This window comes from Protopterus annectens, chromosome 2.part2 (genome assembly GCF_019279795.1).
Source record: "Protopterus annectens isolate FY-2018-M chromosome 2.part2, PAN1.0, whole genome shotgun sequence".
In the NCBI taxonomy this organism is placed as follows: domain Eukaryota; kingdom Metazoa; phylum Chordata; order Ceratodontiformes; family Protopteridae; genus Protopterus; species Protopterus annectens.
In genome coordinates this window covers 95,609,823-95,628,182 of record NC_056730.1, presented here as the reverse complement: position 1 = coordinate 95,628,182, position 18,360 = coordinate 95,609,823, and the positions used below count along the sequence as shown (strand labels likewise).

General features: G+C 38.3%; 1 protein-coding gene across 2 annotated transcripts in view; it reads left to right on the top strand.

The window, feature by feature from the left end:
• Window positions 1-18,360, top strand: part of LOC122795551 (elongin-A-like) — a 1,176,755-nt gene that overhangs the window by 316,793 nt on the left and 841,602 nt on the right. Inside the window, exon 3 of one of the 2 annotated variants that reach the window (XM_044063776.1) lies at window positions 3,397-3,509. In XM_044063776.1, coding sequence (XP_043919711.1) covers window positions 3,397-3,509 — 113 coding nt within the window. Of the gene's footprint in view, window positions 1-3,396; window positions 3,510-18,360 lie in introns of those variants that run through there. The other variant, XM_044063777.1, reaches the window with a different exon arrangement.

Here is an 18,360-nt window from a genome sequence, read left to right as displayed (position 1 = left end):
TCTTTGGGGTTTAGGAAGGTTGCATTTAAGTGCCTCAGCATGTCTCGGTCTATATGTCTGCTTTGAATTTTGTGTGATGTGTGTACCGTGTGTACTACTGACAGCCTTATTGATATCAGGAGTACTTTTATGCAAGAGCTTTGCCTCCAGAGACCAAGTATAAAAACATATGTCATATACCATATCAGTTTGTTTGAGAATTAACGGGTTGTCCGTAAACATTAGTCAATTTCTACATTGCCTCAGGATACCATATCAGTTTGTTTGACAATTAACTGGTTGTCATTAAACATGAGGCAGTTTCTGCATTGCCTCAGGATGTCCATATCCACCAAGCTGGTAACAGAGATGGTAGGAAAATTCATATTCATGGCAGCAGACTTTTTTATTGATTAGACAGTTGGAGTGAGATTATAAAGCAATGCCAGGAGTATCCGGTTTGCAACTCTGGGGACAGTGCTTGTCACTGCAAGCTAGATGTCCTGTGTGTAACTAGGTACTGGTGAAATTTCAGACGTGCTTTTTACAGGAAAAATTTCACTCTGTTTGTAGAGAGCACTGCAAACACTTGATGGGAAACTAATATGTAGACCCTAAAATTTTAACGGTAAAGTATTTAGGCAGATATTATGAAGTTAGAAATAAATCAAGCAGTACTTATTGAAAATAAAGAATTAGCTTGTCAAGAATGATGAAGAGGGGAGTCATGTGAATGGCTATTGCCTGGCTACTACTAGTGCTGTTCTCACCACAGCTTCGCTCTTCTGGGATACAGTGCTCCTTTGCTTCTTCTCTTACCAGAATCAAATCATTAGCACCAATCCTAATATGAGAGGCAGGCCACAGCCTATTTTGTGATCCACAGCCTTGTCCCAGATGATACAAGGGTCTGTAGGGTTGCTGTAGCCTTTTCCTGGTAGATACCTTGGATAGTAACGATCTAATCAGGGATGTCAAGCACAGACTTTCACTGTCCAACCAGAAATGGTCTGGAATCAATGCACTCTGCTCCTTCTCTTACCAGGAGTACAGTTGTTGGGTCTTTCGGCTTTTCCTGGTTAGGGGTCGCCACAGCAGAAGTCCGGCCCGCTAATGATTGGTAGTTGATTTTTATCTGCCGAGTTACCAGCCCTGACGCACAACCTTCAACAAAGATATGCCCATTCACGCATGTCTGCACGCAGAAGACGCTCTAGCTGAGAATTGAACTGGACAGCGTCTTACTGTGAGGTGGCAACGCTACCACAGCACCACCACCGTGGAGTACAGTATAAGCACAAATTCCAGGCTGTTACCTATGAAGCAGTTATTAGGCTTTCTGGTAATCAACAATCTCCAGGAAATGTTTCTGTCCTTTTCTCACCAGGAGAAGACAGAAGCACAAATCCCAAGATGACTACTGAGAAACAGAATGTGGACTCTCCAATAATTGGTGGTCTTGCACTAGATGTTTAAAGGTAATGAAAAAAAGTTAATATCCAAGCACTGCAGTGTACACTAAGCAGTTTGATAAGAAAAAGTGGGTAACTTAAGCTTTAGCCAACTAAGTGGAGAGCCACTAATTTTCAAAGAGCAAGATAGAGTGAAAGGAGGTGGGCACATCTGTATTCTGGTTCTGTGGAATACAGTGGGATAGGCAATAAATTTAAATAGTTGAAGGGGAGTGATTTCACAAAATGATGTTTTGCTTACTCACAACAGCCAGTGAATGGGGAGAGGCAAGGAGATATGTGGTCAAGTTAACATAAGGGGCAGGCAACTAGAAAGATAGTTGTGTTTTTCTGAGAGTAGCAAGAGTCTTTATCTTGACAGAGCTAAGCCCTTTAGAAAACCTGATCAGGTATTTATTTCGTATCTAGGAGCAAAAAAGGAGCACCCTGTATCTAAATGGGCAATTTCCAGGTGGTTGTACTGTGCTATTGTTTTTTTTGTTCCCACCTTGGTAAATTCATTGCAGGCAGTATCAAGGAACATTTCACTGGAGCCTTGTCTTCGATTGGACCCTAGAAGCATCCTAGAGGTAGCAACATGGTCCTGGGTACATACTTTTACAAGGTATTAGAAAATGGATTTTTTTCTAGGTCCAGGTCAAACTTTGCTAGGACGATTCTCCATGGACTCCTGGATCCATTCTCCACCATGGATGAATAGCCTTTGGTATTCAACCTGTAACTGTAAGAATGATGAACATAGTTCATTTGTGTAGGTTGTGAACTAGGGTTGTTTGTTTCTGCTGTGTTTTATTGTTATTGGTTTGTTAATTCAAGATTGTTAGGCTCTTCTTTCCTTGTAGGGGTAAGAAAGTCCTTAAGAAATCTTCACTCTGACTAATCTCAAATAGGGAAATTGACAGTCATATAAACTGACAGTCATATGGAAGGAGTTGGAGGGGGAGCAGCTAAATCTTTTGAAGCTAGCCAGCTGTTCCCTAGGCAGGGAACAACCCATTGGGCTACTGCAGCTCTATGGAATTAAAACAGCTACTGCTATGATCAAGTGCAACTTGCACAATTTCTCTGTTAAGCAATTTATGCCTGTTCTAAAGAAAGTACATTTCATATATTTTTTCATTGATCTATATAAAGTGAGGTTTGTGTAAACATGATTTTAGTCTTCCTAATGTTTGTATTTATTTTATCAAACTCTTAATTTAATGCAGCTGTTAATACCTTTAATATTTTTATAGATTGTACCATTTTTTTAAAAGAGAAGGAAGGAGCATTTAATACCCATTTGTTAACCAAGCCCACTGAACTCACTGCCACTTTTCGGGGGCAATGTCTGTTTAAGTGACTTGATAAAGGTCACACAACAGGCAAATGAGGGCTCGTAGCATTGAGTAGCATTCTGCCTTCTCCAAGGATGATGCTGCAATATTTGCAAAATAATTGACTTTTGTCTTAGTTTATGCTGTAGTTTGAAGGTGGTCCAATATTTCTCAACCTGGGATGGTATGATAGACATAAGTTTTCCCACCAGTATTTAATGATATGGATGACCTTAACAATGGTGGTCTTAGCCATAATATTGCCTGTGAGTCTCTATGTATTAGAATATGTTTGTTAAACATTAATTCCAATGTTAATGGTTTCTGTACATATATTTTGGCCTGTGTGTGCTTACATACTTGTCCTTCAAAACCATCTTCATCTTGTTTGCATTTTTAGTGACATTACTCTGCAGTACAAGTTCACTTAGTGTTGTGAATGTTCCACTGTCTGCAGTTTTCCCTTTCTTAAATAATTTTATTTTATTTAAAGAACACTTTTTCAGGAGAATAACCTGGTCTTCCTTATCTAGTTCACCAGTATTTTTTTTAGTTAGATTTTTTTCATAAGCATCATGACAATTTCTGGGTTGTACCATGCATTTTGATGACTTTATTTCTTGTTTTAGGAGACTGGAATTGGAAAGACTGTCAATGGCTTACGTAAACATGAAATAGCTGGTAGTTTAGCCAAGGTGTTGGTTAACAACTGGAAAAAACTTGTTCCTGAAGATAATGACAGGTAAGCTTCGTTTGAAAAAAAAATATGCCAGCTGTAACATAAGTTGTATTGCGTTTGCCGTACTTTATTCCTAAGTGAGTATATATTAGCTATATCGTGTGCCAAAAATGATGTGTATTAAACACTGACACAACTTTACACAGTGAGGTGATGCACACCACTGAACTTTTTAAGCATCTTCAGAAATAGAAATCTGTTAACATATATACAGGAAGTTGGACCCATAGCCTGTAATAATGATATGCCTGCCTCTACTGCACATTGTAATTATTTTTCATTTCAACATTGAAATGTGAAGTATTTGTTTTCCCTGTAATCCAGCTTTTCATAATTCTTGCTTCACCATCTTGAGTGTAGGTCACTAAAACCTGCATTTCTGTGTAACCTACTGGTTCCTTTTCTAATTATTATTTGGTAGAGCTCCACCTTGCTGGATTTAGTTCAGACTTGCATTATTTGATATGGGTTGGATGTAATGGGCATTTCTGGGGCTAGAAGAGTTCCTAGAATTCTTTCTGCTACGTTGAGATATGCCCAATGGTAATGTCTTTACCCCATGGAGTTTGTACTCTATTACACTCCAACCTTGTAAAAGCTAGTTTATATTACCCCCCCCCCCCCAAATTACTATGAGCTTAAGCAGAAAAGTTAGTGGTCTGTACTGTTAGGTTTGTTTTTAGTACTATGTTGTAAAATCTGTATTTTTATGGATAGTTTTGGATGTATTATGCCAAAGATATCTGTAGCTTGTAAGTCTAATTTTTTGGGATGTATTATATTTAAAACTTGGCAATATTTGCATTTGAACTGCTGAGTGCATTGTGAATTAAATGTTTGCATGGCACTTTTATACTGTTTATTCCCAAGTGTACAATTACTTGAGCTGCATGAAAATATCTAAATTCTCTTTTTTTCTGTGCTTAATAAAAACATGCTGTTTAAATTGCACAGTTTCAGGATTCCCATCCTCCTGCCTCTTGTCTCGGACTCAATTCTTGGCCCACCCCTCTAATTCAGTACTCTCTCTTTTGGTTCTCTAGCTTACGTTAATTGCCTTTCCCCACACAGTGCTTCCTTCACCTTTCTTCTTGCTGCTTGTTTTCATTTATGCCTTTCTTACATAGCATCTTGTTGACTTTGTAATTCGTGTTCAGAGCCTGTAATGCACCTGCAGAATTAGCTTGTATACTATTTTAGCTTTGTTAGCTTCTCTCTAAAATTACATGACACAGTACGCTGATTTAAAGCATACCACCAATTACTTCTTGCTTCCTGCAGCCAGGCATTGCATTTGGAACGGGAGTAAAGGGGTACAATGACTTTTTTACAACAGTAGACATAAGTTGGTCAAACTTTAGGTCACTGTCCACATAAGTTTTCAAGTTCCAAACAACTGGGTCCAACTGTTAGGGGTGTGTTGCCAATGTGGTAGTTCCTTGGGGTAGATGACTTCCTCAAAGAATAGAATAATGCATTTTTTGGCATTTTGTTTAAGACCATAATTTTAATTACCAGCTATTTATTTGAGACCTGCAGGATGGCTAAGTAATTTGGAGGTTCAACGAATGCTCCTAACATGCAGTCATTTGCAAACTTAGTCATCCAGAGCCCTTTGGTATTCTACTTTTACTGAAAAGTAGATGACAAACAGTTCCAGCAAAGAACCCTGGGGGACTCCAGTGATGATTGGCCTTTTTGTAGAGGTAACTTCCCCTGTTTTGATTATCTGCATCCTATCTGTGAGTAAGCTGGCAATCCGACAGGTGACATATATGGGTTTATTCCCTTGTTTATTTAGCTATTGTGCTATGCCTGAGTGGGGAATTGCCAAAAGGTTTGGTCAGGTTGAGGTATGCAGTGTGTACCATTTTGCCTTTATCCATTGCATTGGTGACCTTTACAAAAATACACCAGGTTGAGTAAGCATGACCTGCTCTTGACTAATCCAGCCTGAGATGGGTCAAGTGTTTGGAGGTTCCCTAGGTCCTGATTGATTCTTAAGTCTGTCCATGGCTTTGCTTATGAGGCTGGTCAGATTTATGGGTCAGTAATTGCCTGAGTCTGTGGAAAGTCCTTTATGCAGATGAATGACTGTAGCTGTTCTCCATTCACTTTGTACAAAACCTGTATGGAGGCTGAGATTGAACAGTGTTAAGGGTGTGGCTAAATCATGCTTCATGTTTTTTAAGATGCATCCAGGGATTATTGTCAGTACATATCAGTGCCTTATTTTCAGCTTTTGATAGCACTCTTAAGACTTTTAAGATTTTTTAGGAGGGCTGAGGATGCCCTTATCCTTTATTAAAGAGGAAGGTATCTATTGAATATTCTTTAGTTTAGTAGAGACAAAGGCAAACCTGAGCTAAAAATATTAATTGTGGAGATAAAAAATGAGTGTAAATTTGGTTGTATTTGAGTAATTAAAAGTATGTATTCAGGGCATGCAAAGTGCTGCCACTTATTCCTAATTGCAACACACACACACACACACACACACACACACACACACACACACACACACACACACACACACACACACACACACACAGTTAAATGATAGATCGCTCAATGTTTTCTGCTATACTTCTCTGTTGAGAGCTGCTGCTTTTTTTAATCATCCCTCAAGCCACGTTGGAGGTAGCATTTTATTAGTTCATATAGATATGTTCCTCAACACTTAGACTCAAATGATTTAGTTTTCTTAAGATTTCTAGTTGGCAAGGCTTCTCCACTTAGCAGGATTTAGTCCAGACTGGCATATTTGACTTGGGCTTGGCATATTCGAGCTTCAGATTGACACAGTGAAGGTTCTGTGCAGAATATGGCTACATGGAACTAGTATGCCACGTCTCCCTGATTTTTTTTTCAACAACTGTCATTTCTATTGCATGAATACATTCTGTCGCCTGTTTTTCCTTCTCCAGGTTGTACTGTCTGATTGCAGAGGTAGGAAGATGGTCACTTAATGTATGAGGTAAAGTGTTTCAGGAGGTTATGGTCTTGGATAATGTGAGGACCTAATCTAGTATAGACACCCTAGCTGAGTTTATATTATACCTGGTTGGAGTATAGATGATCTGTGTGAACTAATACAGTTGTATAGTATTTGAGAAATTAGAGGTTTTGGGGGTGGGTATATCCAAATCTACACCCGCAGGAGATATTAGTTCGAATATAGCGGGTCAGAGGGAAGCGGCTGAGAGCAAAAATACAAACACATACACAAGGTCATGTATTATCCAATATGGTAAATATTCAAAAGAGGTAAAAAAGATTATTACCACAAATTGGAATATCATGACCAGTGATCAGACCATTAAAAGCAAGATTACTGATGAGCCACACTTCGTGTATAAAACTGGAAATAACTTAAAAAGAATAATTGAATTAAAATCTAAATTCCAGAAAAACATTAATGTGAAGAGGACAGGCACTAGAAGATGTGGCCAATGTAATTATTGCAATTATATTTTGGATACACCCAACATCACTTTGAACAATTGTTTAAAGAGTAAGATTTGGTTTTCTAATGGTAATTGTTTATCTAAGCATGTTATATATTTAAGTGTTTGTCAAACCTGCAAGAGTTTCTATGTGGGTAAGACGGACCGCTGTCTTAAAAACAGGATATATGATCATATATACTGTATAAGGAAGTGTGACATTAATAATGCACTATCAAGACATCTTATTAATAGTCCACAGTGCAAGCTATTCAAGTTTGCAATTCTAGATGTTGTTTTCCCCAACCCCGAGGGGGTAACATAAAAGCTGTTGTTGGGGAACGGGAAATCAGGTGGCAGATAAGGTTGGATGCAGCCACCCCCCCAGGCCTTAATGAAATGATTCCTACAAAACCACTAGTCAGGGTTTAGTTCAATAAATTGTGCAATATGTTGTTATATTTATTACAGTAATTATATAATGTTTGCATTCCATATTATATTGTATGTCATATATTATATTATATATTATATATCATATGTCACATAATGTGTTACATGCATTGGGCAATATGTTACATATATATATATTTTATTTTATAAATTCAACTCACAAATATTTTTTTTCTACCAATATCATGATTTATATATATTATACATATCTTGATTGATAGCCACTTTAGAAGGCATTTTATTCCACTTTTAGAAAAATAATCAAATGGCATTATATAACTGTTTTTAATAATTTGTGATTTTGCTTATTTAGTATATATAAAATAGTGATTTAGATATTTATTGCTTTTTAGATTAGTAGGGTTCGTAAATTATATGAACTATATTTTCAGTGTGGTTATGTAGCAAGATGTATACATTGCATTTGTATGAAATGTGTAAGATAGCACTGTTTTAATAATTGATTTATTGTTTAATTACAATTTAGGGCGGGCCTTTTACTTCAATTATGATATATAAGCGTCATGATTCCATGCTATGATGTTCTGAAGAAGACAGATTTACTTCTGTAGAAAGCGCTCAACCTATTTTATGTCAATAAATTAAGTGTTTCCAGCACAGTATCCTGTATTCCTGGCGTTCATTCACCTTTGGTGTGTTTGCAATTTTGTTGTTTCGCTGGGATTATCATCTTTATTACGTTGTTTTCGATGGATTCCATGCAGGAGATGCTTAATGTTTCCAATCTCGTTTCGAGGGACGAGATAGATAAAATTCATTCTGAGATGACCATTCTTCGAGGGGAAATTACTAGACTTGTTGAACTACTGACGCCGGCTAGTACTGCTCCAAATAAACAGTTTCAACCTAACCCGCAGGTTGCTACGTTCACCCGCTCCTCTATGGGTAACGCCAGTGACGATATTCCTAACGCACAGAGGAGGTTTTCCTCCCCTTTACCGTCCAGGCGAACACCGAGGAAGGATGTATGTGACGAAGGGGGCAGCCGTGGCTTTTTTTCAGCTTCAAATACTACGACAGGCAATGTAGACAACACAGAAGACGACCGTTGTCTCATATCAGGTGCCAAACCTAAACGTCTTCCACCGGTTCGTACTTATGGTGGGGAGGACAAAGGGAAAGGCGCCATTCAGGCACCTAAGAAAGGTACTGTAATTTCCAATGAAGTTGCTGCATCTACTCAAGTGGATCGTTTGAAAAGACAAGATTATTGTTTAGATAAATTTATGGATATGCCGCTTGATTTCAAGGACATTCCACAAGCGGTTTCAAATTTTTATTCTGTTGGTGAAGGAGGGAATCACCCATCCTTGAAAAAGTTAATTTTTACTTTTGGTAACAATTTAACAAAGGTTAAAAACCTTCAGGTTGAAAATTTATATTTGCACAAATGTTTGGAAAGTGGGATTGTACCCATGGGGCTGCGGTTCTTTAAGGAACCATTGGGGATTGAAATGAATGCACAGAATATCAAGATTTGCAACGATATGTTTGATGAGTTTGGTAGGAAGTTTATCAGATTTATTGTGGAATGTAATGATTCAAAAATTAGTACGTTGCTTAATGAGATAGACAGATTGGATAAACAGATTAAGGATGATTTAATGTTTACACAGTGGGACAAACTTTATTTTAAACAATATGAATATCACGGAAAATATGTATCAAAAGACCTATGAAAGGAAGTATAAAAACTACAAAGGGATATAGTACAATATGAGAAGGGGACAGCTTACAGATGGAAAAATGGGCATGATGGTAAATTTATTACAAAAATAGATACACAAATCGCTCTGCTGCTTATGTTAGTGAAGTTGTACAGGATGAAGGACATCCTAATCAATACAACTGGGAAGATGACTGTTTTTAGACAATGGGAGGGACAAATGGAGAACGGTGGAACCGAAGGGAGAGGAAAGAACTCCTGGAGGAACCGGAGATACAACCATCAGTGAATCTTCATAATTCCAACCCCAGATATTTAGATGTTGTTCCTAATAGTATTACAGAGGGAAGTATTAACTCAGATGCCAAGGAAAATAGTATTCTACACTCCTGTGGAGATATTAAGATTTATAACTATACTTCTCATCCGGTATTACCGGAATTTTTTCAAATTTTCTCTAAGGGTATGAAATTTATACCTGACACCAAGTTTGATATAACAGATACCCTAGTTGAATTAAAATTGTTTATGAGAAAATTAAATTTGGGTATATTTTTAAAAATCAGAACAGTATTAGTTCAAATCAGATTGAGGGACTCAAGAAAAAGAGTACTTTCACTCCACCCATGTGTAACACACTGACATCTTTTGAAAATGTAGTAAATACTGAGGTATATTCCTTATATAACAAATGTAAGTACAAATACAAAGGGCAACAATTTGGTAATGACATGATGGATGCTATTCAAGCACTGTGTGACAATAATATTCGCATTCTTACTGCGGACAAGGGTGGGGGAATAGTATTCTATGATCAGGAACAATATAAAAGTAAAATTTTCAATCTTCTAAATAATTCCACACAGTATACTCCCTCTTCTATAAATGAGGTCAACATAGCCCACAGTCGAATTGATTCATACTTAGAAGAATTCATAGTGGAAAATAGAATAAATGAAGATCTATATAGATTTCTTAAAGTTGAATTTCCCATTCTGGCGACTATTACGGGCATTCCTAAGGTCCACAAGGATATATATGATCCACCCTTTCGTCCTATCATATCTGGCAGTGCCAGTAAAGCCTTTACCTTTGGACAAGTCATCCACTATAAACTCAAACATATTTATGATATAGTTGAACATATTATGAAAGACTCCTGGGAGTTTTTGGGCCTGTTTAAAATGGTACTATGGTCCCCCAGATTAATTTATGTGACAATAGATGTACAGGATTTATTTTCCTGTATTCCTAAGGATGACGGAATATCTAGATTTATTAGTAGTATGCGAGGGTGAGTGGACTAGGCCAGGATGACATCTCCTCCTCACAGAATTTATGGACATTGTTCTACACCATAATTACATCTATTATGAGCGGGAGTATTATAGACAGAAAACGGGGGTAGCCATGGGCACTGCCTGTGCTCCTATTTATGCCAATATGGTACTGTTGGATTGGGAAGTGGAATTCATTTTAAATTCAAATTGGATGTCCTCTATTAAAAGATATGTCCGTTATTTGGACGATATCTTTATACTTTGGGAAGGTGAAGTTGAAGTATTGTATGAATTCATTAGTTACATCAACAATACTACGGATTACCTCAAATTCACCCATCAATATGATAGGCACAGTATAAATTACTTGGATGTCCAGATCTACAGCAAGGACAATGAATTTCACTCCAAAATCCACAGAAAAGATACTTTTAGTAATGGCTACCTGCACTATAGTAGTGCACACACATATAACACCAAGAGGGGCATTATCAAGGGGCAGTGCATTCGTGCTGCACGCATGACTACTGAGAGACATATAGTGGACCAAGAATTGGAATATATTGGCCAGTTGTTCTTGGACAAGGGATATCCACCCAATATGGTGAAAGACATTACAGGATATGTCAAGAATGAATGGGGATTAAAATATAAGCCACTTTTGGGGGTGGGTATATCCAAATCTACACCCGCAGGAGATATTAGTTCGAATATAGCGGGTCAGAGGGAAGCGGCTGAGAGCAAAAATACAAACACATACACAAGGTCATGTATTATCCAATATGGTAAATATTCAAAAGAGGTAAAAAAGATTATTACCACAAATTGGAATATCATGACCAGTGATCAGACCATTAAAAGCAAGATTACTGATGAGCCACACTTCGTGTATAAAACTGGAAATAACTTAAAAAGAATAATTGAATTAAAATCTAAATTCCAGAAAAACATTAATGTGAAGAGGACAGGCACTAGAAGATGTGGCCAATGTAATTATTGCAATTATATTTTGGATACACCCAACATCACTTTGAACAATTGTTTAAAGAGTAAGATTTGGTTTTCTAATGGTAATTGTTTATCTAAGCATGTTATATATTTAAGTGTTTGTCAAACCTGCAAGAGTTTCTATGTGGGTAAGACGGACCGCTGTCTTAAAAACAGGATATATGATCATATATACTGTATAAGGAAGTGTGACATTAATAATGCACTATCAAGACATCTTATTAATAGTCCACAGTGCAAGCTATTCAAGTTTGCAATTCTAGATGTTGTTTTCCCCAACCCCCGAGGGGGTAACATAAAAGCTGTTGTTGGGGAACGGGAAATCAGGTGGCAGATAAGGTTGGATGCAGCCACCCCCCCAGGCCTTAATGAAATGATTCCTACAAAACCACTAGTCGGGGTTTAGTTCAATAAATTGTGCAATATGTTGTTATATTTATTACAGTAATTATATAATGTTTGCATTCCATATTATATTGTATGTCATATATTATATTATATATTATATATCATATGTCACATAATGTGTTACATGCATTGGGCAATATGTTACATATATATATATTTTATTTTATAAATTCAACTCACAAATATTTTTTTTCTACCAATATCATGATTTATATATATTATACATATCTTGATTGATAGCCACTTTAGAAGGCATTTTATTCCACTTTTAGAAAAATAATCAAATGGCATTATATAACTGTTTTTAATAATTTGTGATTTTGCTTATTTAGTATATATAAAATAGTGATTTAGATATTTATTGCTTTTTAGATTAGTAGGGTTCGTAAATTATATGAACTATATTTTCAGTGTGGTTATGTAGCAAGATGTATACATTGCATTTGTATGAAATGTGTAAGATAGCACTGTTTTAATAATTGATTTATTGTTTAATTACAATTTAGGGCGGGCTTTTTACTTCAATTATGATATATAAGCGTCATGATTCCATGCTATGATGTTCTGAAGAAGACAGATTTACTTCTGTAGAAAGCGCTCAACCTATTTTATGTCAATAAATTAAGTGTTTCCAGCACAGTATCCTGTATTCCTGGCGTTCATTCACCTTTGGTATGTTTGCAATTTTGTTGTTTCGCTGGGATTATCATCTTTATTACCCATAATAACTACCTATTGTATACAATGGAAGAGCCAGTACAAGATATCTTGTGTAGAGATGTCATCAGATGGAATATTTTAATAGAGCAATGATTATGGTCTTATGATATTGATTTTTAAGTAATGAGGTAATTTAATTATTGAATGTTGGGGTAGTGAAGCGAGATGCTGAAATGTCCATGGTATATTTGTATATTGCTACTCTGCCAGCTTTTATATACTGTCTAACCTGTGTATGTTGCATGCAGGGGGTAGGATTTATTCATCCTTCATTGTGGTTTCACCCAGGTATATGTGGTTGTCAGGATACAAGGAGATTGTATACACAGCCATGCATGTACTTCAGGGTGTTTCTTGCAGATACTTGCACATTGATGTGATAGAATTTTAGAGCACTGCTATTGCATAGATTACAAGTGGATAGAATGGAACCTGGGTTTTTTAGTGTTTGCTATGGTGGAAGTGAAGAGGCTGGGCTTGGGTAGATGGTACCAGATCCGTTTATTGTGAGAAGGGCTTGGAAATTAAATAGCCATTTGCATTTATATTTTTCTTTATATATATATATATATATATATATATATATATATATATATATGTGTAAATGTTTTTATTAAACCATAGCCCAAATAAATTGTGTATCCCTCAGTAATATCAACTGAGGAGTAATTGGAGATGTGTCCATAGACTTTGATGAACAAATCTTTGTGCATTTGAGATGGGGTTCCTATTAAATGATCGAAGATGATTCTTTTGATCGAACTTGAAAGCACGAAAAGGCAAAATAGCGAAACGGCATATGAGAATTCTTTCCCTGGGAAAGAAATCGATTGGCCGTTTCACTATTTTGCCATTTCCGTCACTGTCGTGTGATCTCAGAGTTGGTATATCTAAGTAGGGGGGGTGTGGGGGGCACAGCGGGGGGTACTTTATGTAATGTTTTAAACCTTTTTTTTTCCCCTTGGAAAAAAATCTCTGTTCTAAGCATTTGAGATTGTAAGCTTTCGTTTACATGGGGTCGATAAATCATTGTTCGCTTTAAGTGTTTGATGATTTAACATAGATCCTTCAAGATGATGCTTCCATTAAAGTGCGTGGACGCACTGCACTATTTCTTTTAATGTTGCTTAGGTCAAAGTTTACTGCTTAGCCTTAGTGACAAAATCACGAAAGTGGTATTTTTTCAAAAATGATTATCGAAAAAGGATCAGCCAAAGACTAGCACTGTAGGATCTAAAATTATGCTCGGCACATTGTGCACCTTATATTGTGGTGGCAAGATACATTTATTTTTATGACAAATTGCTTTAATCTAAACATCAGTAGGTTGCCACAAAAACATCAACCACAAAAGGATAAAGGCAAAGTCTATGACCACGTAAAAGAAAAGTTTGTCAACAAAATAGATGTCAGCATGTAGGAGTTTCACGTGTGTGTGTGTGTGTGTGTGTGTGTGTGTGTGTGTGTGTGTAAAACTACTACTTGACTATTTTGTGAACCCAGATCTTATCACATCACTTTCCTCTCCTCCAGGATGAACAAATCCAGGTCCAGAAAGCTTACTTTATATTACTTATTCCTTCTCTTCCAGTCCCACCATCATTCTTTCATCTTTGACATAAATGTGTCTCTTTTAAAGGCAACATGCTGTTTTATTAGGTTGTGTCTGTGTGTGTCTGTGTGTCTGTCTTTGTGTGTGTGTCTGTCTTTGTGTGTGTGTCTGTCTTTGTGTGCGTCTGTCTGTCTTTGTGTGCGTCTGTCTGTCTTTGTGTGTGTGTGTCTGTCTTTGTGTGTGTGTGTCTGTCTTTGTGTGTGTGTGTCTGTCTTTGTGTGTGTGTCTGTCTTTGTGTGTGTGTCCTGTGTGGGGCTAGAGACCCCACTGGGACGTTGGCCTAGTGTACACCTATGAACCTGTAAATTTTATGAACAATGGTTAATCTGAATAAAATATGATTATTCTAGTTATAGTTTGCATCATTTTGTAATTTCTGTTTTCTAAACTTTTTAAAATTGTTAGAGTGGTGGTATCCCACAGTCATATGGGAGGTGTTATGCTCCTGGGTATGCAAATTTCTTGCTAATTAGCTATTCAGTTTTTTTTTTTTGCCAGATATAACTACGACTTAAGAGCCCTTGTCCAAATTTTCAAATTCTGTGCGTTGAGAGGCATATAAGGAAACGTCTGATGTCCTTCTATTTCACTATTGCAGTATTCTTTACAACAGGGATTCCCTGCCAAAGCTGGCCTGACATCTGGTCAGTATACCAAAGCCTTTAGGTTGTTTTAACTTATACATACATAATGTTTGCTTCTCACATAACATAGGGCATAAAGGTGACGTCAGGACATACCCTCAGAACTACTTTTCTGCCAGTCCGAATACTATCTTTTGATAATCTGTTGGAACGCTCTTTCCTTTGCTGATTCACCAAGCCGCTGCAGATAAATGCCCCATTAGGGTTTTGTCGTCTTATCTTTTGCTGTTTTGTTGCTTGTGGGGTTTCATGTCATTGAAGAAGGGTAAATTCCAGTGTGGGGAGAGATTCCTCATAACTATCATGAACACTGTCTGTTTTTCCTTGAGGCTTCACAGGACCATACATCCTGTTTTATCTGTCAGGCCTTTGTTCCAAAAACCCTTTGTAGTAGGCTGTCTTTGGCACTTTATTTTGAGAATCAACGTCTTAAGCTTCTGGCTAAAGACACGATGGAGAGAAATTCATGCTCTGAGATGCAGCCATCTGGGAAGACTGCCAAGAAACCTAGGCCAGAATCTTCTGCTGTTCAACCTCTGCTGGAAAGTCACTCATGAAGTGAGTGATAGCTCAGAGGTTCACCCGGCTTCATTGTTGGATTCTTCTGCTGGTGGAGATCTGTCCTTGGGCACATCCAAGGAGGTATTACAGACATCCATTTCGGATGTTCAGGGGGACCATGGCTGATTTATTTCTGAGGGGCCTAGGGGTGTTCCCCAAATTTTAGTTAGAGAAAAACCCCTACTACAATTATTGAATGCAGCCCTGGGTTGGATCCTTCCAAATATTTAAGGTGAACATCCCCCTCAAAGAAAAAGACTAAACACATTTCCTCTGCTCCTAAGGATCCACAGAGTGAATATCAGTCCTTCAGTCAGGATTTGTTTAGTACTTTGGCTTTAAACCCCCTCATGTTTCTGTTACCGCCTCTCCTTGGTCCTCTACCCCCTTAGGAGACCATGAGAACAGGATTCATCTGAGGAGGAGGCAGATTCAGATTAGGAATCCCTTGTTTTCTCCTCCCAGATTCCCTCTCCTTTGGACTGTGGATCACAGAAACAGGAATCTGTCATTCCTGATGCTCCTTTTGAGGAAATTTCTTTTGGGGACACTATCTCTAGGATAATGGATATCTTTATCTTTAAATGGGATTGTGCTGAAGTTTCTGAGATGCACATCATTCTCCCAGGCCTTCTGCTGTCCATTCAGTTTTGGCTACTTTGTTGGATGTCTTTTCTAATGCCTCTAAGGCTCCATATTCTAAGCCCCACTTCCCCCAAGAAATCTGATAGGTTCTATAGGGTGCCTGAGGATTGTAAGTTATTGTACAAGTGCCCTTCTGGTGATCCCTTGGTGCTGTCAGTAGCTTCTGACAAACCACCTCAATTGCTTCCTTTTCCTAATTTACAGCCTTCTGATAAAAATAGCAAAGTTATGGAGAGGCTAGGCAAGAAAGTCTGTACATGTGTTGCTTTGGCTATTAAGGCTGTTAATTAGACCCATATGTCCAGGTACTTGTTGGCTCTGCTTTCCCAAGCCTGTCAGGTGATTTCTGATCTTCCAGACTCTGAAGGTAAAACTTCTGCCTTTTCCCTTTTAGGAACCTCCTCCCAGGTGGCGCGTCATTCCATCAAGTGTAATTATGATGCAGGAGATGCTTCTAAAGCCACTGCTTTTGGGTCAGTGATGAGGCAGTATTCTTGGCTTCAGCTTCATCCTTTGCCTAATGATATTCAGACTACATTGATGGATGCCCCTCTAGGTAATAAGCATTTGTTTGGTGAGACTGCTGCTGATTTAAGTCCCTTCAGGATAAGGGCAAGGCTTTACAGGAATTTAAACCTGTATTTGTTTCTCCTGTGCCTAAATTTCAGAGAAACTACCCCAATAAGCCAGCATTTGTTCACAGACAATCTCACCTTCCTACCAAGGATAAACAGGGTGGCAAGTGGGCAAGTTACTCAGACTTCTGTGCCTCAGAAGCTTCCTTTTCCTGATAAACCAGGTTTTGTCAGACTATCCTATTCTTCCCAGCCACTTTCCTCTTTCTCTTCACCACTCTCTCTCTGTCTTCCAGCTTGTCTAAAGGTTAATCAAGATTCCTGGGTTTTATTCATTATCTACCCAGGGGTATTTCATGGTCTGGAAATCTCTTCCCCCTTTTATGGAACTTCCTCGGCCCCCTCAGAAACAGCTGTCCTTTCCAGGGTGCTTTGAAATCTTTTGACTTAGGGTAGTATTCAAGAGATGCCTGTGTCTCAAATGAGTAGGTAGGGGGTTTTATTCAAGGATGTTTCTAGTGCCCAGGAAAGAGAGTACCTATAGATCAATTCTAGACTTCTGTCAGCAAAACACTTTTCTGAAGGTGCTCTCCTTTCTAATGTTGTCCCTTAAGACTTTGTTCCCTTTTTGCTTCTTCAACCTTTTATGGTGTCTGTGGAGCTCAAGGATGCTTATCTCCATATCCGTATTCATCCCCTTTTCAGGAAGTTTTTACATTTCTCTGTTGCTTTCAGGCATTTTCAGTTCTCTGCTTTTGCTAACTGGTCTTTCTACTGCCCCAAGGGTATTCAGCAAATGCATCACTTCTGTGATTACTTTTTGCAGGCTTCAGGGGATCCAAGTCTTTCCTTATTTGGATGGCCTCCTGTTTCAGGCATCCTCTCCAGGGATCTTGTTGCAAATTTTCATTTTGCCATTTCCCTTCTGCAAAGCTTGAGGTTCACAAACATCAAAAAATCTTTGACTTCTCCTCAGGACCATACGTTTTCTGGGGTGCAGGATCCAGACTGTGGCTATGTTTCCATCTCTTCTCCCAAGGCCTTAACACTCATTTCATTTTTTCAAACTCTTCTTCCTCTAGCCTCTATAACAGCCAGGGAATTTCTGAGAGCTCTGGGTTTCATGGCCTCCACCATTCCTATGCTCCCTCTGGCCATACTCCACATGAACAGAGTTTCAGTGGTTTCTGAAGTCACTTTAGCTTCAACAAGCTCATCCCCTTGAATTCGTAGTTCCTCTTCTGCCTTGTCTCAAGAAGGAACTTCAGTGGTAGATTCAGAAGTTGTCTTTAAATCCAGGGCTCCTTTTCATCCCCCTCTTCCCACTCAAGCTGTTCACAGATGCTTCAGACTTGGGATGGGAAGCAGCATTTGGCTCCCTAAAAGTGCAGGGTGTTTGGTCGCCTCTTAAACAGTGCATCAGTGTCAAAGAGATGAGGGCTCTTCTGCTAGCTCTGCAGGCTTTTCATCCTCTTTCCTTCTCGGGACCTGTGAAGGTGCTTACAGACAATACCACAGTGATGTGATGTATAAAGAAATGGGGGGGGGGGGTAAGATCTTATCTTCTTTGCCAGTTGGTACTACTGGTGTGGGAACTTGCATTTCAATATCAAGTGACTTTTCTGGCAGTTTACATTTCCTCACGTCAGAATATTGTGGCAGGCATTCTGAGCAGGTCCTTAATTCAATCCCATGAATGGATGCTTCACAGGGATGCGTTTCTGGACATTGTCCACCAGTGGGGTACTCCTTAAATAGATCTTTTTGCCTCCCCTCTGAACAGACTTCTTTTTTGTGCCAGATTCCCAAGTCCTC